The sequence below is a fragment of the Homarus americanus genome, unplaced genomic scaffold (genome assembly GCF_018991925.1).
Source record: "Homarus americanus isolate GMGI-L3 unplaced genomic scaffold, GMGI_Hamer_2.0 scaffold9900, whole genome shotgun sequence".
NCBI lineage: Eukaryota > Metazoa > Arthropoda > Malacostraca > Decapoda > Nephropidae > Homarus > Homarus americanus.
In genome coordinates, this window is record NW_024722869.1 from 1 (window position 1) to 22,613 (window position 22,613).

At 35.3% G+C, this 22,613-nt stretch overlaps 1 protein-coding gene, 1 long non-coding RNA gene and 1 pseudogene across 2 annotated transcripts; all 3 read left to right on the forward strand.

Annotated features, from left to right (window-relative positions):
- Positions 1-189: 189 nt before the first annotated feature.
- Positions 190-1,691, forward strand: LOC121863167 (annotated as a pseudogene).
- Positions 1,692-11,441: 9,750 nt separating this feature from the next.
- Positions 11,442-12,736, forward strand: LOC121863168 (40S ribosomal protein S20-like). The gene is given in 4 exon segments (XM_042361653.1): positions 11,442-11,469; positions 11,472-11,531; positions 11,534-11,554; positions 12,466-12,736. Coding segments are annotated over 4 exon segments (357 nt in total). The 3' UTR covers positions 12,714-12,736.
- A 3,273-nt stretch (positions 12,737-16,009) lies between these two features.
- On the forward strand, positions 16,010-22,608 carry LOC121863169. The gene is made up of 4 exons (XR_006088350.1): positions 16,010-16,048; positions 16,368-16,449; positions 17,657-20,518; positions 22,513-22,608. It is a non-coding gene; the product is annotated as an uncharacterized LOC121863169 (long non-coding RNA).
- Positions 22,609-22,613: the final 5 nt, after the last annotated feature.

The following is a 22,613-nucleotide window of genomic DNA, read 5'->3' on the forward strand; positions in this document are numbered from 1 at the left end:
AGTATAGCAAATGGATAGGTTATGGTAAGTAAGCTTGATATAGACATTTATTCTTATACATACATACAGTACAGTATATACATACATGGATATAATTGATTAAAGATACAGTAATTAGTGTACTGTACTCAGAAGAAAGGTGCTTTTTCTAGTTAGGAAATTTTAAGACACTTCACTTCCCCCAGAAGGATGGTGTCCCCAGACTATGACAGACACAACCTGAGCACCGGCACATCTACAAGTTCGTCGCACTTTTATTCAATGCTGCTCAACTCACTGCCGAGTGTGCCATTATTACACTCGTCTACCTTGAAAGGTTAGTACAGTACTGGTGTCCTAATGTATTGTACTCATTTCATTTAGCAAGTTTATGTAACACCATTTCTTTTACCTGTGGTTATCATTCCATTACCTATTCTTGAATTTGTTAATATTTCTAATGTTGGAGTAAGAACTGAATTTCATAAATAGGTCAGTGAATTGTTTAAAACTTTCGGAGATAAAAACCCTCGTTCCTGAAGTTTACCTTTGAGGGATCAGTCCCTCATTTTGAGAAATGGCAAATGTTCTTGATTATTGAGGAGTTGAAAAGTATGTGATGAAACTTTCTCAGACTGAATATTGTTTTGCAACATCAACAAAATTTTCCAGATTCTGCAGGTGAGTTTGTTATTATTCCTACAGGTTTAGTTGTTTGTAGTATTTCTCATGTACAGTACTGTAGTGTCACATGTTAACACTTTTCGCCATTTTTCTGTTATTGTTCATATGTAAACTATTTCAAGTCCATAATGGCTTCAAACTGTTGGAGAATGTTTGGGCCAAAGTGTTGGTTGTAGTCCTGTGCATCCTGAGCTAAGGTCTTCCATTTGTTTGTTGCTCACAATAATATTGTTTCCAGGCTGTTGACATATGCTGACATAGACATGACACCGGAACGTGAAGCGCATTGTCTTGGCTTCATTCTGCCAGTAAGGTCTGGGATGACCAAGCTGTATGGAATGTTGACTACTGCCAGATCCTCAGGACATTTGTGTTGATGATATGTAAGTTTACTTTCAGCTCTTTTATATCATTATAATGATCTCATAATTGTTTAACCCTTTAAATGGCAGCCGCCATCAGTGGAAGTTAGCTGAAGGGATGCCACCTTCTGCAGAGCCTCTTGCTATGGACCTGGATTTTAAGTACTGTTCTGTATAGTAAAATGGATGCAAGTGGTGACATGTGAGCACAGACACACTGCATTACTTATTGTACCTAAATATTCTTTCTATTATACTATGTGTTTTCTTTTTAAAGCAATTTATTTTTCTTTCATTGGACCAACAGGAACGAGTTGCGTCAGTACTTGGTAATGATCCAGTTCAACATCAACGTGCGTCCTCCCTTGTGATGCCAGTATTACTTCAGCTTCGTGCCTAGCAGAAGCCAATGATTTGACCTTCGGCAGAAACTCTGAGCAAAGAACGGCGCTCAAAAGTTGGAGTATGTCCCGTATTGAGAAGACAAGTCGCATCAGTTAGGCGTATGGCCACAAGAAGTGGAGCAGTCTGGACAATATCAACTTCGTAGGCGCTCGGTGGCAATCCTCTCATGATCTTAGGTTCTAAGATAAAATCTTATGCACAGAGGTCTTTAACTATGTTAGGAAATACATCATCTTACTACAGTTTCAACCTCCATGTTTGTTAACGCGGTGGTGGTGATATTTTTTATAGCGTTGAGGCCACAGTTCATGGTGATCACTTTGTCTTGGTCTCTAATATAATCTTGGGATTTTTGCCAAATACTTTGTGACTGAAAAGAAAGAAAACACTATTTTACCTCACATTTGATAGAAGCCATATTATGACTTTACCTAAACATTAAAACCTTTTATACGGTGGCAATATAATAATGAAAACAAAGTATATTTGCAGTGTATGTATATGAATATAAATTTACATATACTGTGTCATGAAGTTAAAACACAAATGACTGGAAATTATAGAAGAATGTGTAGAATAATGTGAAGCATCTTAAGCAGTGATGAATAGTGGAATTACAATTGGGGAACAAATATTGAGTGGTTCTTAGAGATCAGCCTTTATTAAAGCAATACCTGGTTTATATATATATATATATATATATATATATATATATATATATATATATATATATATATATATATATATATATATATATATATATATATATATATATATATATATATATATATATATATATATATATATATATATATATATATATATATATATAATATATATATATATATATATATATATATATATATATATATATATATATATATATATATATATATATATATATATATATATATATATATATATATATATATATATATATATATAAAACCTCTGAATGATTATAATTTTTTTTTAATGGTGTAAGACATTGAAAATGAAATGGCATTAGCTGATATTGTGTAGTGATATCCATTGTTGTCAAGAACATGACATTCACACAACCACAGATGTGTGTGTGTGTGCAAGTGTTGTGTTTGATGGTCAGAACTACAGGAAAGTGTGATAAACAATGATGACCATGAGCCATTTTATACTGTGATGTGCCACTGTTCAGTATCACCCTGTTTGTGTATTAATCTCTTGCCTCTATGTTATTAATTCATCTTTATAACAAGTTGTTGTATTACTTCATGTAATTAGCCTCCATAATTCACTTTATTAGCTTGTGTAGTTAGGCATAATTGTTCATGGGTAATTTTTTATTTTCAGCTTATCTTACTTTAGGATATACTATGTTAGTACGATGCAGCCTCGACGGCTTCGGGTGACCTCTTCTATTATTATTATTCTGGAGGCGTGTTGTTGTGGTTGCCAAAGTTGAAGTATCAGAATGATTGTGGATTGATCATAATGAAACTATGCATATATTAGATTATTATTTTAATCAGTGACCATTAAATGATTCTGCAGGTGTACATACCTTCTTTATAAAAACACACACACACACACACACACACACACACCTGCGCACATGTGTTCAGACGAAGATGTTCACATACATGTAGCTCTTATTAACATCATGCTCATGTACTGTCTAGGTTCGTCCCTCCACATACTGTTACTCCACCTATTTCTACTTTATCGCTCCACCTACCTCTACTGTATCTCTGCTCCACCTACCTCTACCTTATCCCTCCACCTACCTCTACTGTATCTCTGCTCCACCTACCTCTACCTTATCCCCTCCACCTACCTCTAACCTCTTCAGTACAGTGAATTAGCCTATTGAGTAAGAGGTCTTAAACCCTGTAGTACTGTATAATGATTTGATCCCTTGAGTACAATGTCTTAACCCTTGAATTACATGATCAAATCTTCTAGGTTATGATGGTGTTCTATCTAGCAGGTTACACTATAAATCATCACTTTACATACTGAGTTACAATATCCATCACTTTACATATGAGTTACAATATCCATCACTTTACATACTGAGTTACACTATATACATCACTTTACATACTGAGTTACACAATATCCATCACTTTACCTACTGAGTTACACTATATCCATCACTTTACATACTGAGTTACACTATATCCATCACTTTACATACTGAGTTACACTATATCCATCACTTTACATACTGAGTTATGCTATATCCATCACTTTACATACAGAGTTACACTATATCCATCACTTTACATACTGAGTTACACTATATCTATCACTTTATACTGAGTTACACTATATCCATCACTTTACATACTGAGTTACGCTATATACATCACCATACATATGGAGGCCCTCATACCTGATACTACTCCTCCAAGTCTACCTGCTCAACCATTATCACTGCCATATAATTGTTTCAACACACACACACACACACACAACTCAGGAAATGTGTGATAAAACAAGAACTTTCCTCCAACACTAATATAAGCTAAGACAGTGGCTTGCCCTCTTTTGTCACATCTCTTTGGGTCATCTTACACCATGATTGAGAAGGGTTAATCCAGATAATAAATTAACTTCCTACCACCGAGTTTGTTGTCCCAGAAAGTTATACATTACATATTACATAAGTAGATGACATTAACAGGCCAGTTGCTAAAAGATTTAATTTTGAAATTTTGATACAAGATTTGAACAAAACTTTTAACACAGTGATAAGTACTTTGACATATATAAGATATGAAAAACTATAACATTTACAGTAAATATTTAGTGTTAATCCTTTCAGTGCTACATGCAGTACATCTCCTCTTGAGAGGTACCACAACTTTTATATTTCAAAAAGTTCAGAAAGTCGCAAAAGAAATGTATGCATAATTTAATGATACTTACAGGTTAATGGTAAGAACTTTGTTTATAATATGTATACTGGTACTATTTAATGATGAAAGACATTTTTCTTTAATTATTTGTTGTTTTTGTTTTATAGATTTGTTTTAGGATAATTTTCAGAATACCATTTTTAAGAAAAAGATACTTATTTTTGTTTATTATTTAGTAGAGATACATATTTAGAACTGACCAGCCACAACACACACTGCTTGTTGACACTCATCCTTCACGCTCCCATACTGACCTGTGTTGCACACCATCTCCTTACCTGTTGTCACTCCTCATTTTTCTTGTGTATTCCTCTAACATGTTAACAAAATACCTCTTGTCATTTTTGTTTCGTATTTTAGTATTTTTGATTTATGAATATTATTTTTAATTATGTCAGTATTTTAGTGTCCTTATTCCTCCTTTTCTCCCAATCTCCTCACCTCACCTCCACAGTCCTCTACTAGTTTCTACACTGCCCCCACACCATCGCAATACCATATATTATCCTGTGTTGTCCCTGTCTACAAAATAAACCTTCAGTACTGATTAATTTTGGTGAGTGGGAGAAACCAGTGCAGACAGTGCACACGAGACACTACAGCCAGACAGTCACACGAGACCACAGCCAGACAGTCACACGAGACACTACAGCAGACAGTCACACTAGATACAGCCAGACAGTCACAATGGAGAGCACTACAGCCAGACAGTCACACGAGACACTACAGCCGACAGTCTACTAGACACTACAGCACAGTCACACGAGTAATGTCACACGAGACACTACAGCCAGACAGTCACCAGACACTACAGCCAGACAGTCACACGAGACACTACAGCCAGACAGTCACCGGCACTAACTACAGCCAGACGTCACAATGAGACACTACAGCCAGACAGTCACACGAGACACTACAGCCAGACAGTCACACCAGTAACAATTACAGCCGCATAGTCACACGACCACTACAGCCAGCAGTCAGACAGAGACACTCAGCCAGATAGTCACACGGGACACTACAGCCAGACAGTCGACCTGAGCCAGATACAGCCAGACATCACACGAGACAACAGCCAGACAGTCCAGTTAATTACAGCCAGACAGTCACACTAGACACTACACCACAGTCACACTGACCTCAGAGACAGTCACAATCGAGACTACGCACACCAGGACACACTATACACCAGGATATACCAGCCAGACAGTCACACTGACACTACAGAGATAACACGAAAGTCATGCTAGACTGCTAATAGCCACTGGATATTCCTTCTGCCAGAATAATAATACAGTATGACATTATGGTTACTGTATACTGCCAGTTAGAGATAAAAGACTCACACTGATAAGCTTGAGAGCACTATGTAGCTGGAAGCAACATTACATAATTATGAGTATATTAGTATATGTGATTGTACACATGCACACAGTATACAACACATGCAAAAACAATCATATAGATATATAAACACATGTACACATACATATACAAGTGTTGTATTAGTTTTCATGTTTTTTAATCCACCACAAAGCTGCAGGAGCTATCTTCACTTCCACTGTGATCAAATACTTTAAGGTAGAAGGATAATGTTTTAACAGCACTTGTAGGTATTGCCAAACCGTTAACTAAAGTCATTGTGGTAATTTGAACTTGAGAGAGTTATTAAGAATCATGGTGTTTAATAGGGCCTTCAGCCGTGGGCCCCAGCAAATAACTCTGATTGGATTGTTAGACAGCCCAAATCTTTACGGTTAGGTTAAGTTCATAAAGACTATGATATAGCGTCATTAAATATCAAACCTAGATAATGATTTAGAAGTCTTCCAGCAGTGATGATTAACACTGAATGTATGTTGTAAAATGGATGTGAGTGTTTATGGCACTGTTTTGTCATTGGTTACAAAATATTTTTCGACTTGCAGTTGGCTCTATATGAACAATAAATATCTAAAGAGGATATTAAAATAAAAACAACAACAAAGAGTGATAAAATGGTATAGTAAATGGTGTTATGAAAACCATATTTGAAATCATTCCAAAGACGAAAGTTTGTCCGAGTGTCAAACATTGTGCATAAGCTTTACTCAAACCTTTATTTTTTAAACTCCTCATAGTGATTAATTAATCTCAATTAATATTTCTTTTTATTGTCCTTCACTATCCTACTATTTCTCCTATATCTCAAGAAAATTATATCTCAAACCTTTAATTTTCTAAAACATTTGTTTAGTTTTTGCTATGTGAGTTACTGGGTAATATTATAATGTTCTGTGATGGAATGATTTGTCTGTATAGTACATATAAGTGACTATTAACTACCACATGTTAAGTTGAAACTTAAAAAAAAAGGAGTAAAGTTTAAATTAACAAAAGACATGATCAGTAAGTCTGGTAATGATATTAAATTGTTCTAATGTGTGGAAAATTTGAATGTGGGAGGAAGATTTAATTACCATATAAAATTGAATTGTTATATTATATGTAGGAGTATTTTGGGGAGTTAGTTGTTGGTATTTTGAGTTATGGGCAGGGAAGGAAGGCATAGATAGTCTTTGTTTGCTGTTGAGGAGGAGAGTGTGTATGGTCAATCATGGGGTAGTGGATTTCTTAGACAGTAATAGTGTGAGATTTTAAACTTTTTCACTAACTGGATATTGGGTAGGTGTGCTCAACATGCAATAAATTACCACATTTATCTTGCCTAAGGATGTTGTTCATGGCTACATGGAGGAGCAACATAAACTGCTTGTTACATATTTTGATTAGGTTTTTAATACTGTATTGTAATTGTCCCACATTAATACATGCAATGTAATACTCTAACTGTCCTCTGCAGCCATCTTAACCCTTGACTAATAATTAAACCACATTATAGTACCCTGCACTGTCATCGTATATACGAGTGCAAGTTCGTCATTTGAGGGGTTAATATGCAGTTTCTTTTTCATCTCCTACTATTACTGTACCACAGCTCAAATATATATTGAACTGTTAGTGTAATAGTTATGTTTATTCTCTTTTTCAATATGATATTACTTTGCTTTGAGAACATAATCTCCTTTAGCTTTTTTTCAGTTCTATAATGTTCTCAATGTTAAGTTATTGGTATATTCACTATTAACCCTTCTTCTGATTCAAAGCTTAGTGGGCTTAGCGTTTCACCACGCCCACATAGTATCACAGGTTCCCCAGGAGTGCCAATTGATTGTTCTTATGCTCATTCGGTCTCTTCTTGTTAACTTATAGTGTCTCAGATCCTGGTAACTGTGAGCTATGCGGTATTTATATCTCTAGTTTGTTTTGTGTTAATTAATTATGAAGTCGTTATGTCTGAAAATTGTTAATGTTGCTTCACTTGTATTGTATTCTGGCTCTAATGTACCATCACTACCATACATTACTACTGTACCATTACCCACCATACATCTACTACTGTACCATCACCCACCATACATTACTACTGTACATCACCCACCATACATTACTACTGTACCATCACCTACCATACATCTTCTACTGTACCATCACCCACCATACATCTACTACTGTACCATCACCCACCATACATTACTACTGTACCATCCCCACCATACATTACAACTGTACCATCACTCACCATACATCTGTACCAGCTCATAGTCAAGCCAACACACATCTTGCAGTATTTCTATGCAGTACATTCTTGTCATGGCTGGACTGGTACGTATAGATCTTTTATTACTTTAAAAACCTCCGTCTTTGGATTATTATTAAGTGGAGAATTCTGGGTGTAGAATATCTCGGGTCATGCCAATTGTCATAAGTTTGGTATGTTTACTTATTCTGCTTCTGTTTGTGTACTGTGCATTATTATCCTCAAACACACATAACACACACACATACATACAAACACACCACCTTACACACAGTTCTTACACTTGTCTTTAATTTGTTAGTTTGGTTAGATTTTATATGAGCAGTTTTTAAAGATATATGTATATATATATATACAGTATATATATATATATATATATATATATATATATATATATATATATATATATATATATATATATATATATATATATATATATATATATATATATATATATATATATATGTACTGTATCTATACAGTCCAGGAAGTACAGAATACAGTATAATGTTGGGAGTGAGCCAGAACTTATATGGTGAGTCATTATCTTGTGAGAAAATATTATCATGTGAGTAATGAAATTGTCATTTTGTCATTCACACTTAAAATACTTGACGATTTGAAGTGTGACACATTTCCAAAAGAAATTGTTGATCTCTGAATAAAGCATTTTGTATACTACAGTGACTGTTGGAATTGAGCCTGCAGGACAGATGGGACTCGACTCACTGCTGTGGTCGCTAAGTCACTTATGTTCATACAAGTGTTTAGTGGTTGACAGATTTGCTCAACCGCTGTATTCCTAAACATTAACATCAATATTGTAAGTGCAATTAATAAAATGTACTTTGTATAAAAAAATCTGTTCAAAGCATTTCAGTGCTAAAAAGATTGTGCCAATATGGTGGTTTTGGTTGATAGCCTCGCTTATGTGAATAAATAACTAAATATGCTATTACTTTAACTTATTTTAATTTCTTCATTATTCACCATTCCTTAATAGACAGTGGAACAGTTCCTCAGGAAAGGAAATGAACTTATTTATCTGGGAATCGGATTAATGGTATAGTACTGTGCTATACAGGTTCCCTCTGAGGTGAAGATGGTAGCAGTGAAGAGTTAATCTGTCCTTCATTTATGGTTAAATTACAGCAATCGTATTTCTTAGTGTGTGTGTGTGGCGAGTGTTTATCGTGTAGTCTGCACACCAAGAATGATGGTATGGTGAGCCTCGTCAACATGAACATCAAGGAGGAAATTAACACTAAATGAGTTCATTTTTTTATTCAGGTGGGGAATCATAACAAAACAATCAAAATTACAGTAGAGGAAAGAATTAGTTTAATATTTATGTATGGAGAACAGATGCTACACAGTGATCAGTTGCAAATGAATTTCATCAACAACACCAAAGTACATCCTGGCTGGTGAAGTACATTATAACACTGTCATTGCACACTGTTCATCCTCATTACTAAAGTAGTATTTCTCTCTTTTATGAAAATTTTGACTGAACTGTTTCCACACACAGCTAGTTCAGTCAAAGAAATGCAGTACTGTACACAATATTTAATGTCTTGAGGATGAAGATTTTGTTCATCAAGGCCTTCAACTTGGTATATGATAAAGGAAATACAGCTGTAGTGATGTTCTTCGCTGAAGTTATGTCAAAAGCACATTTCAAAAATAGCCGAGGGGTTTTGAGATTTGTATTAGACCATAGTTGGGTTGCTGAGCAGCAGTCATCTCCATGATGGAAATGAAAAAAAAGCAATGCAAACAAAACTGGTGGGGAGATAGAAGGAACAATGAGGAAAGATTTATCGCATTAGGTTTGAGAGCATTATAATGGAGGAGAATTAAAGGTGATCCGCAAAGGTCATAGACAGTGATTGTAATACTGTACTCCAAAGCTTTAGAGCGAGTGACCGTCTGATCTGTGAAGCTGTTGTATATATTCATAAATACAATAAACAAATATTTAATCTCACTTTAGTGTAATTACATTGAATATGTATCTGAAAACGTGTAAACATCAGTATTTAGAAATTGTCTGTTGGGGTTTAATCTCTTTGCTTTAACGTCACCAGAACGTTGTGTTCATTACGATTCTCTTTTTTTAAAAAAACAATCTAGTGTACTTATTAATTTCATGGGTTTTGGAGTGGACTTTGATCCGGTTAAGCTGTTTGATTAGATAAAATAAAATTTCAAATTTGGCGCGAAAATATGATCGCACCATCATAAATGAAACTACAGTAGTATAACACTAATAATGAAATAAATAATCACGATTTTATTGAAGAAATAGAATTACAATATATATAGAAAATAATTCATTATATGTATACTTAACTAAATTAATACGCTAAAAAAACGTATGTTATTCTATTTTAGAATTGTATTGTTTATCCTCACACTAAATGTTCCTTCCGTTGTAAACTGTGGCTGTAGTCGCACGTTACTCCGGTTCAGCGCTGATTTTTAACAATTATCTCGACCGGAGATTCCCAGAATGTTCTTCTGCATATATATATAATAATGTAAAGTGATTCTAAGATGTTAGGTCAGTCAAATGGGCTAAGTTAGTAAGTGATGTGTAGTATTTATTTGACACTGTTAAAACACGTCTGACACCACAAGATACAGACAATATTTATCCATAAAATCGTGTGTACTGTGTTGGTGTTACAGATAATAGTTACAGGGTAAATTTAGTACAGGTTAAAAATGTAAACTTAGTACAGGTTTAAAATGTAAAATAAGATTTGTTTATATTCTGTCCATTTTAGATATTACTTGGCTCCAGTTCATAGCCTCTTACAGAACTATACTAACTTGGGACGCCAGTGGACTAAGCTATTAAAAAATGAGAATTAAAAGCTGCAGTAGGCTTATCAGCTCATAAGGTCACCTAACCATTACCACTCACGTATCTGTCCAACCAAAACTTCCCAATGACTTCGAGTTAATGAAGGTGTTTGGTAACATGTTCCATAATACATAATTTTATTTCCTAATTCCTTCATAGATCTAAATTTTTTCCAACATAAAAATTCTGTATTTTGAAATCACACTCGGAAATTAATTCAAAGACTGTGGCCATAATATTACCTTAATATCTTATCAAGACTGGTTAATGCCGTGTCCAGCTCTCAATTAATTTTACAAGAACATCTGGTAGGCCTAACTTAGATCAAAGACTCCATGACGATAAAGTAAGTTTGAGGTGACAGACACAAACCTAACCTAACCTCATTATCTTAGTCATGTTTTAGTTTGTATCTTATATATGTTTGGGTCCTGTGAATTTGTTCTATAGCCACTTTAAGCTCATTATTTAGCCTAGAACAATAATTTCTCTGTCATAGCTATACTTGTGATTTTTCTTTGTACACTTATTGCACAATGTATACTGGATACATACAGTGCTACTGATTTTTAGTTGCATTAAACGGTGATGTTTTCAGAATGGCTGCCATGTGCGACAAAAGTGACATGAAGGGGGTGTGATGGGCGACGGCGCTCCCATCCATCGCATTCGCATTACCCTCACCTCCAGCACGTCAAGTCACTGGAGAAGGGTGAGTTACTTACAGTAGCTACATAGTGTTTGATGAAGTCAGGACATCTGTGTACAGTACAGAAGTCATGTTCACTCACCATATTGAGTAGACTATACACAACAAGCAACTGTTGAGTATTTACACATTTCCTTGGTATTTGGCAATACAGTACATTATATAGTCAAGAAAAGGTTAGAAATTTATATAACATACTGAACAGCAATGTCCCAGCTGCTATTGGCCAGGGTCATTGTTTGTATTTTACTTCTCCAGTTAAAGTTTACATAACTTATTTAAGTTGCTCCCAAAATCTGTGGTCAGGTGCATTAAAGTTAACCATGAGTGTGGAGCAGAACCACCTGAATAGTGCAGGGGTTCTGAACCTTCCTCGGTCACCGCACCCTTGGTCTCTGTGTGGGATGTCGTGCAACAGTCATTTACTCTTATTAATTTATGTATCGTCCAAAAAAATAATAACTGGGCATATTCTGTGCTAAATATTGTATGCCCAATATACCTTTGGCTCCTCAAAATGCAGAACCATTGGACTGGTAATATAAGCAACAGTTACAAAAGTTTTCATGATATTGTTTATTAGAAACAATAGTTTAGAATTATTTTGTGTACTGTGGTGTAGTTTAATGTAATTCACATTACTCTATGTGCTATAATGGAAAGTTTGTTAGCTGGTAACTTATTTTCTATGAGGGCAGTGATTTTTATATATTTATTGTATAGACTTGAAAATACTATTTATTTTAATCTAAGATGACAGATGGTGTATGTATTTATAAATGGCTCATTGAATATTATACTGTACAGTAATTGAAACTGTTTATTAAAAACTGCCTCTTAATTTAGAAAGCGTGTGCTTTTATTTTTCCATAATATACCTGTATACAGTATATACTTGGCACTTGTATCAACAGTGTGCTCTGAGCTTGTGAAGGGAACAAAGGACAAGCAGTTGAAGGTTAAGGGACCAGTCCGTATGCCCACCAAGACATCGCGCATCACCACCCGTAAGACTCCTGCGTTGAAGGTTCAAGACTTGGGATCGTTTCAGATGAGAATCCAAAGCGTGTCATTGATCTCCTCCCCATCAGAAGTGGTGAAGCAGATTACCAGCATTAACATTGAACCTGATGTGGATGTTGAAGTAACCATTGCAGAATAAATCTACCTGAAGATTGTAGTACATTTTGTACTTTTTATTATTCCAGGATCGTAATAATTCACCTGCTGGATAACCATGAGCAACATGACCTGATAACACCAATCACTGTATTTTCGAGCTGAGATATATTATGGTTTATTGAGCATGAGAGGAGACCTACATCAAATGTATCCCGTAACTTAGTAACTAGACATGCTGTTAAATTTCCTGATTTCAATACAACTTGATAAAAGCAGAACAAGGAGTATCTGACGAAACATAGATGATGGTGCAGTGTCACAATACATTGAAACTGAGTAGCATTTATCTAAAGTAACAATTAGAATGAAAAATATTTTCCTTTTATTGTGCCCATATTTGTAAATCACATAATATTGAAATTAATTATTTTGTACAGTATTTCATAATCCGATACGATAGGCTACGTTTCTCCCAGCTCTCTCAGCTTCCTTTATTCCTCAAAATTTGGAACATTGAAGTAATTAAGTAAAAGGTACATGTGTGACTGTAAAATACATAATTGATTTGAGGAATTGGTGGTGTTATCAGGGAGAATGAGCATCTTGGTTGACTTCATTTGAGGTGTAAACTATGGTACTGTAAGATGACTTAGGACCCCCAGTACACTTATCATCTTACTTGAGGAAAATTTTGTGATTAATGTGTTTGTCAATGTACTCAAAAGGCTTTCATCATACTCAAATATTAAATCTTTGTACCATGATGTGCCATGATGTTACAAACAGCATACAAGGAAACAATCTTAGGAATGAGTTTATGCTAGACATCCTGGAATGTGATATTGATACTATTACTGTAAATATTATTTGGTGTTGTACCTCAGAAAGACTCAAAAGTTAGTTTTGAAGGATACAGAAATAGGGAAATGCCTAGTATGGATAGAAGGCTTTCTCTACCATCAGTAAATGAGTGGTTATCACAGGCACAAATCCGTCATGTGTGCTAGTGACAATTACTGTGCTTAGACCAATGTTATTTATTTGTTTAATGAATATGATGCCAGATGCTATTAGTCCATACAAATGTTTGCAAGTACTCTAGCTTATTTGGAGAAATAAAAAGTAACGGACTAAGAATTAAAATAAGATTTCTGTCCTGTCAGAGTGGTCAAAGATTCAACATTAAATAAAATGCATTAGTATGCATTTAGTCATACAGTATCAGTCATAAGGAGGAATATAACATCTTTAAGTGAATAAAGAACTTCAACAAACTAAATGCAAGGAAGATCTGGGTGTTTATGGTGATATGAAACTTAGCTCTTGCATCACTGGTGGGACGTGGACGATGGTCTACCAAGAGAATAGACTTTTAATTACATATTTATTTTATTGAAGGTTAAAGGGATGACAGAATAGAAGTCTATAGCTACCTGAAAAGCAGCTATTCAGTCAAATGTACATATTTGAAGTTGGCAGGTGGCTGCCCGCTAGAGGTCAGCCCAAAGTAGAAACTACAGGTACTGTACAGAAAACTCAGGCTTAACGTCTTAAATTTGGATTAAAAGTTGTGGAATTATTGTAATAACCTGTCGTGTTCCGGGTTACACTGGACTATCGCCTGCCGGCTTAGGAAGCGATAAATTTTTTTTCAACACATTTTGACATTTCGATTACGAAACATGTTGAAATAAAACAAATATTGTGACTGGGCATTAAAATGTCAAGATCATTTTGTTGTTAAACTATTACTGTATGAAATATTTGTTGTTGATTTGGCAAGGTAATATTCTTACAAACGTTTGAGGTTGCAGTTAATTATCTTAAAAGTAGTAAAATAAAGAGTTGTTACTCACGATTTTATTATAGGGACATGTAACAAATAACCTAGATGCACGGCGAAAGACCTTAATTGTTGAAGCGAACATAATAACGTCAGCATAAAGTTATTATATTAATGGTCGCTGAGTGACGCCGCCCCTGCGCACACCATCAGGAGAATGTCGATTGTAAACAAAATGGCGACGCGCAAGTTCACAACGGAGGGTAAGATTGTCATATTAATCACACTTAGATGAACTCAGGTCTGTAGATACATATATTTAATTGTAGTATATTACAGAGTATTAATGGAGTGAGTGGAGGCCGAAGAGAGCAACACGAGGAAACATAACCGGAAGTAAAGTGTTATGGAGGAGGACGCGGCGCCAACCACACAGAACTATGTCTCTCGACTGGTCGTGGAGGTCATAGGTATATCTTGGCTCCAAACATCTTTATTTACTTGATATTCATAAATTGTAAAGGACGTTTGGTGGCGGAAGATGAGATAACAAGTCTTTAGTCCTTATATAAACAATGCATGTATACAGTACTTGAATTAATGAATATAAGGACCTGTACACCATACCTATATTTATAGGTAGTGCAGGTATACAGTTCAACATATGTATATAGACAATGCAAGTAGCTATACAGTTCAGCACACACGGACTCTCTTACCCCAAAGATTAATGGTCCTGAGATAACTCGTTTGATTAGCCTTGAGAGTGACAGTGGAGGAGCAGTACTATAGCCTCTGTTGGTACTATATTGGGTCCTATAAGATTTTTGCCTATGATATTATTGACAAAGAACGTCCTTGGCAAAGTTAATTAACAATAGAGACAAGATTGTAACAGGTAAACTCTATTTAAGTGGATTTTATTTGTAGCGGTTAGTTACTAATATTTGGTCTAAATTTGATGCTTAATTTAGTTTGTAATTATGTCTTCTGAAATTTATTACCATATATTTTATTTGTAGTGTAGTGTGTATTGTAATAATTATAATAAACGGTTTATTAATAGAGTTGCAGCTGTGGATGAAAATATTCAAACTTACATGTGATTTAGGCATAATGATATGCATTCAATAGATTTACAGAGCTGTACAGTACATAAATCAGGAGTTGTTTATTATTTTAACAATAGATGGGATGGTGCTATTCTTATATCTATCGAGTGCGGGCTCTTATGGGCTGAATTTTGTTGTAGTGGCGGACTGTGAGGTTGGCAGGAGGTGGCGATGGCAAGATAGTGCAGTAGTCCACTGCAAACCTTGCTAGTATTGTTGTGTTGGGGTGACTAACAAGCTACCATTGGATTTATATATTTATTTATTTATTTATTATTTATTATTTTCCAGATGTAGAAGCTCACATTCAAGATATTCAGAACAGAAAACCAACTTGTCTGAGTGCCACCACCACCAGGCGGTCTCTCCAAGGATGAGGAGCGAGTGAGGCTGGACGGAGGAGGATACTTTGACAGTGATATTTATGATATTCAATGGGAACAAATATCTGTTCAGTCCATTGGTGTGGATGACCTGGATGTGAGTATTGTACAGTAATTTTATACAGACTTAATTCTTTTATTTGTACAAGTGTATTGTTAATGACTCAGAGAACCTGTAAAGCTCTGGTGTATGTTTTGTGTGAAAATAGTTCATCAATAATCCTTTCTTTCATTATTTTGTATAAACATAAGTGAAAACGTTTTATCTATTTAACATAGAATAAATCTTGTGATTCAAGGTAATATAATGAGACATAATATTTATGCATTAATCCTATAAAGTTTATGTTTTGGAATATATAAATATTTAATTGAATTTTGAAGAGATTTAGGTTTGTTGTGTACTTGTCACTTAGGATGAGGATGATGACGGGGGGACCACCTTGGGAAGAAGGGGAGTAATGCATACACGCTCCTCAACTCTTCCTCAATGAAATGGTAAGTAACCAGAGAAATACTGGTGCTGCACTGTACTTGGTGAAAATGTTTCTGACTTTTCCGTTCACTAAATAATGATGGTATACTGTATATTTATCAGCTTGTGTTGGGTTTGGTTGTTAATCTACAAACTATCCACCGTTCCATGAACAATGTATGAAGCAGCTACAAGCGGACTGTGTGGTGTGTGTACTGGGTAATACAAAGTTGTTTCTGGACAAATTTTATTATTAGGAATTTGGTTTATAATTTTTTTCTCTTTAACTTAGAATTTACATCACAGGAAGGATAATTATTAGATTTGAGTAACGATTGAGGAAGATGTGTTTTATATGCTAATTCAAGCACCATAACAAGACAAAGGAACAAGAAGAAATGTTACATTGTTTCATAAAGTAATATGTAAGCTTCAATGGTTACTGAATGTTATATTGTAATTTACCTGAAATCTCAATGGGTTAAGTCAGTTTATGTCATGAAATTCACCATCCATGAAAACTAACATCTATGGACCCTTTTCTTATACAGTTGACCTTTTAGATGTGGGTTACACTGTATATTGAAGTTTAGTGCTGAAACCCTCTTGTAATACTGCAGTTTTTCTTTCACCTTGTTCTCATTTGTAATTTTCAGACCCATGATAGGAAAAATAGTCTACACTGTTGGTTAAGTTCTTCTCAAGTTCTGGTATCTAGGCAACTATTTAGGTTCATCGTTTTTAGTACATACTCATTGACATCCATTTAATTGGTAGGGTTGTGTAAGGAGCTTTTAAACTTTTGCTGGACCTCCTGTATCTTGGGTGTTTCAAAATGTGTTTCCTCTTCCCCTCTTTCTTCACATGCTGGTGGGTAACATATTTTTATCAGTTTTATTTCAATGTCTTATTCTTATAGTGAAATGTGTTAGCTACAAGTTATGAGTAATATAGAAACAGCCGCACTCTATGTTCTTAGTTTTCTTTGATGAGTGAAACATCTTCTACCTACATAGTGATTACTGTACTAATAGATAATGTGTATGGCTGGCAGTGTACCTAAAGATTTATCACCACATTTTATTTAGGATCATTAGAGTTTTGTGGGTTTATAGTAAAAGAAAGGTGGTCAAACGTCCATCTTGCACGCTTTCATTTCTTAGTGTAGACAGAATTAGTCGAGCAGTCATGGTAATTTGTAGTTTGTTTATGTGGTATATAATATTACAGGTTGACAAAGACCATGACCCCATGGCTAGTACAAGAGGCCCACCATTGCTGATCGGAAGATGAATATCGTGCCCGTCGCATCATGCAGGTCATATCCCTGGCGAATGGATCCGTTCGCTGGCCAGTGAGTGGTGGCGCACCTTGCCACTCTGGCTTTGTAAAATACTCATGTTAGGTTGATGAAGGCTATGGCCTGTCATCTCTTGAGTGTGTTGCTTTCTCATGTGGCTGTGTGCAGTGCTTGGTCAGCTGTCAAAAACCACACGCACTCTCAAACTGGTTATTGTAGCCTAATACTTTAGATTTTAAATTAGATTTTGATGAGATACTGAGGCTGGCCTTGCATTGGTGTATGTCTGGATGTATGAATGCACATTTTGTATTTCATATGGAGAAACAAAAATTTACTTAAATTCTGAGATGTTTTCATTAGTGTTATTTTTTTACATATCTAGTATCAACTTTGATACATGTTACTGTAAAAGGTCATTATAAGAAATGGGGCCAATAATGGTATAAGAGTACAGTATCAGGAAGACCACAAAGGCCCATCCACTACTGCTCGGGACCACCGGCCAGGAATCACCACCTCTACTAATTTACAATCTGTTTTCTTCCCCCTGCAGTGTACCTACCTGCTGCCTCCTGTGAAGTTTCATCCAGAGTCATGATCATGAGCCTCTCAAACTCATTAGTTACAGGAGTACATTTCATAGGATCTAGTTTTAGGTTGTACTGATAAGGTCAATATTAACTTAGGATTATGGTGATGTTTTAAACTTGAACATTTGGAATTGTTACAACTCTACTTCAAATTTATCAAACACTTAACTCTAATACAGTACTTATCTTAATTTTTAAAGGGTTAGCAAAGTCTTTAGCTGGCAGTATTGTTGCCATTACAGTATCTTGAAAACAAAACTGTCCAAGTATCTCTATATACTGTACTTTTGTATGGTGACTTGTGTATGCATGTATGCTTTTCATTCACTCATAAATAATAGTTGACATAAACATATTAATTAGTAGTTTTCAGAAAGATTGTCAGTATATGATATGTGAGTTCATTAGAAAATAAGCTTATAAATTCGATATTGAAATTTTAAAAGATGTTAGTTTTATTGGAGCGTAGTGACCAACGATTAATATCCTGGTTGTTGACAAGCTGAATGAATAAACTACAGCTAAGAAAAATAGTATCGCTGAGAACTACATTTAAAGGTGCAGAGAGTTAGGCCTTGATAGATTTATTAGGTGAAGTTGTCTAGCTTCCATAACAAGGTTCACTGTTGGCATCACCTGAAGGCCTCACCACTAAGATCATGACCACATAGTATATTATCACTTTACCTGACTTGGTGCACTACATTCACCCATTACATTGGGAATGACATATTGTTAGTTATTTAATAAAAATCTGTTTGATAAAGGGTCCTGGAGTACTGTATGTGCAAGGTTAACTCTGTAAAGGGGGAAAGGGGTGAAATGTGATAGGAGGCTGAGATTAATTTGAAAGACAGAATTTTTGATAGTGTTTGGTCCATTTATGTATCTATATACAGTACAGTACATGGTAAACAAATATGGATGGGATAGATGTGTCATGAAAAGTTATGGTAACATCTGACTCACATAGTAGTGTATGGGTTGACACCACTTGGGTAGGAAGGGTTAGTAGTCAAGAGGCGTGGTGCCCACCTCACAGCACACAACACTAGAATGACTCAACTCTTGAATACTATTTTAATCCTGGAAAAATATATACAGTACACAAATGTGAATTGTGTGAAAACAAATACTTCGCTGAATATAAACATGCAAGTTTAACTTATTAGTGCAAGAATTATAAACATTTTGTAAGTTAGCAAGAGTAAAAACAATATGTAGTGCATAAACCATGTCATCCATGTATGTAGGATATTGACATGAGGAATACAAGCAACAGAGTTATAATGGTGATTCACCAGGCTAAACAATAGTATGCGATATATATACTGTAAATCTTATTATTTGTCAACAGAAAAAATCACCTCCAAGAATTAGATTTATTCACACAATTCATGTAGACATTGTGCATTGTATTTACTATGCACACAGTCATACAAATAATGAACATCCATACATGCATGTAAAGTATGTATACATCTATACTGTATGTTTATAGATATGCTGGATATTAGTGAAGTTTAATCTTGGAACATTTGAATTGTAGTGTGTTAAGTATTATTTGTCAGATGGAAGTTGATGGTAAACTTTGGAAGTCAGGTTATTTATGTAGTATTGAAATGTAGTTATTGGGTAATGTGAATTTGATGATAGGTAGGATTTAACTCCATGTGATAACAGAAAATAAGTGAAGGAATACTGGCACAGCGACCCTCAGTAACCCCATGTAGAATCACTTCAGTGTTATCTATTGTTCAGTATACTCAGTTTTTTGGATACATGCACATCATAAGGTGTATCACAAGGTAATCACGACAGTACTGTGTAGTAATGACTGGCATTTGGTCACCAGTTTGTGTCATAGTGGTGGCTGCAGCTGCTGAAGTTTTGGGTTATTGTGGGGCTGACTGTTCTTAAATGATGAGAAAAATTAGTAGAAAAAGATGGTAGAAGTTGAAAAGAAGGATAGAAATAAAAAGAGCGAGGCTCCCAGGTAAAGCATCGGAGACGGTGAAAGGAGTAAACAGGGTTATGACAAGACTAAGAAGGATCAGAAAATGGGGGGGCCTGTTTCATTATGTGTGTGTGTTGTGTGAAAGGTACTACAGAAAGCCACTAATCACAGAGATTATTTCTAGGGTTTCTTCCTCCTTGACATAAGGGTGCGGCAGCTAGAGTAATCTCCGGCACTACCACGTCATTATGGCGCCCATGCCCTGGGTCCATGTGCATAGATATATATTTACCGTATATATTTATATATATATATATATATACTAAAGATTGATACAGTTCACTTGAGTGCAATATTGTGCCATATATTAATCCTGTAAAAGGATTGTTTATATCATTACTAATTTATGAATGTTTAAGAATTATGTAATGACAGCAGTCATCTTCATCCTCTATATTGTTAATATATTTTAGGTTTTGCAGTTTTATGTGTTTTTGTCATTTTATTACCTTTGAGAACATGGACTCAGGTGTACAATTTTATCTGCATTTAGTCCACAAGATTTTATAGTGTAAGTTACAAGTTCTTTAGGAAATTGACATGACTTCCATTAACCCCCTCAGCTGCACACTATTGTAGGCACTTCACTTGCTAACTGTATCTCCATTAAGAAGTTTGTGGTAAAGCTTGCACTTCATAATGCAAATTTGGCTGATCCTTAATTTGTTATGTATTAATATATACAGTACAGTGACACAGTATAGAGAGGTCAGGTGGGTGTAGAGTGTTGGTTGTTTAGTTCATCCCACAAGAAAAATTATGTGAAGCAATGAGAGAAACATTGGTAGAAGTGAAGTCAAATGTTAGGTAATATTTACTCAACATATCACTAAGTCAGCTGACAGTTGCCAGAGATTAATAATGAATTAATTTATACCATCAGTGAGCACAGTATATTTGTGTTATAATCACAAAGTTCAGGGAATTTATATTTTATTAAGCCAGGGTTCTCAACCAGGGAAATTTCCCCCTCAGGTTTTCAGAACTGATACTAATATGGAAAAAATAAAGGATTTTCAGTATTATATGCATATTATTTGGAATGCACTTTTGAGGCAGACAATCTTGGAAAGGAGAATGACATTCTGACATATGGTGAAAGGGGTGCATGGGGCAAACAAGGTTGAGAACCACTGTACTATGCATTCCTAAACAAAGGCGTGTATAAAAGTCCGACGGACTGGTACATCTTGAGCCATGAACTGGCACCTGTCTCTGAAGGATAGATTGGGAACCAGTCATCTGGAGGTGCCAATATTTTATTCCCAGTTGTGTAGGGAAGATGAAGCACTACATAACCATAAAGAAAGGTGGGGGAATGAAAGAGAGAGTGTATGATTTAAGTAGCTGGGAAATGATCAGAGGATAAGTATTCTCTTTATTAGCCTAAGTGTTGTCATCTGACTCTACAGTTTGAGCAGCTTGTGTACCTTGGTTGTACATTGCTTCATGACATTACAGTACATGGGAGAGGTTACAAGTCATTGGTTGTGTTAGCGGACGTTATGATAGCTTATACCCGTTACGAAATGTGTCCATTTGAGTTACTGCCAAACAAAGGATGTTCACCTCACATACTTGTACTGCACTTGTAACATGTTGTTTTTTTTGCCACCAAACTGTACATACCGTACATAGATTGCTTTCTGGCATGACCTGCACATTGTGGCTCAACACCCATGGGGGATAGGGGATACTCTTCAACCATAAGTATCTCATGTTGGAGGTAGCAAACGTCCATGTTTATCACCTTAGAATGATTATCAACTGGCTGTATGTCTTGAGAAGTTGATCATTTGTGATGATTCAGGTTCTGGCCCAGTTGGGATGTTGGTCAAAACATTTTATTTTACTAGACTGTGGGTGGACCTGAGTGTTATCAGTTCAGTGCTGTACACAACCTCTATACTGTGTCTGGAATAAGCAACACCTGTCATAGCTGTCTGTCTTGGTTTGTGTGTCATGGTGTTGGGGGTTAATACATTAGTATCTTCATTTCCAAAATTTTTGCAAAGAGATTACTAGTATAATTTAGTCTTTTTCTTTTTGGGTAATATTTTATTAAGTAAATTCTCTTCATTACACATTCACATTTAGGGCATCAGAGTTAGAAATTTAGGTTTTCCTTTAACCTTGGTAGTTCACTACTGATCATGTGGCTGTGTGTATATTGCAGGAGGAAAAACACCGGACATGAATGCCAGAACTTATGCCCATATTATGCAAGAAGCGCGACTTAAGGGAAGAAGCACTTGTAGTACCAATTATAGTTGTTCT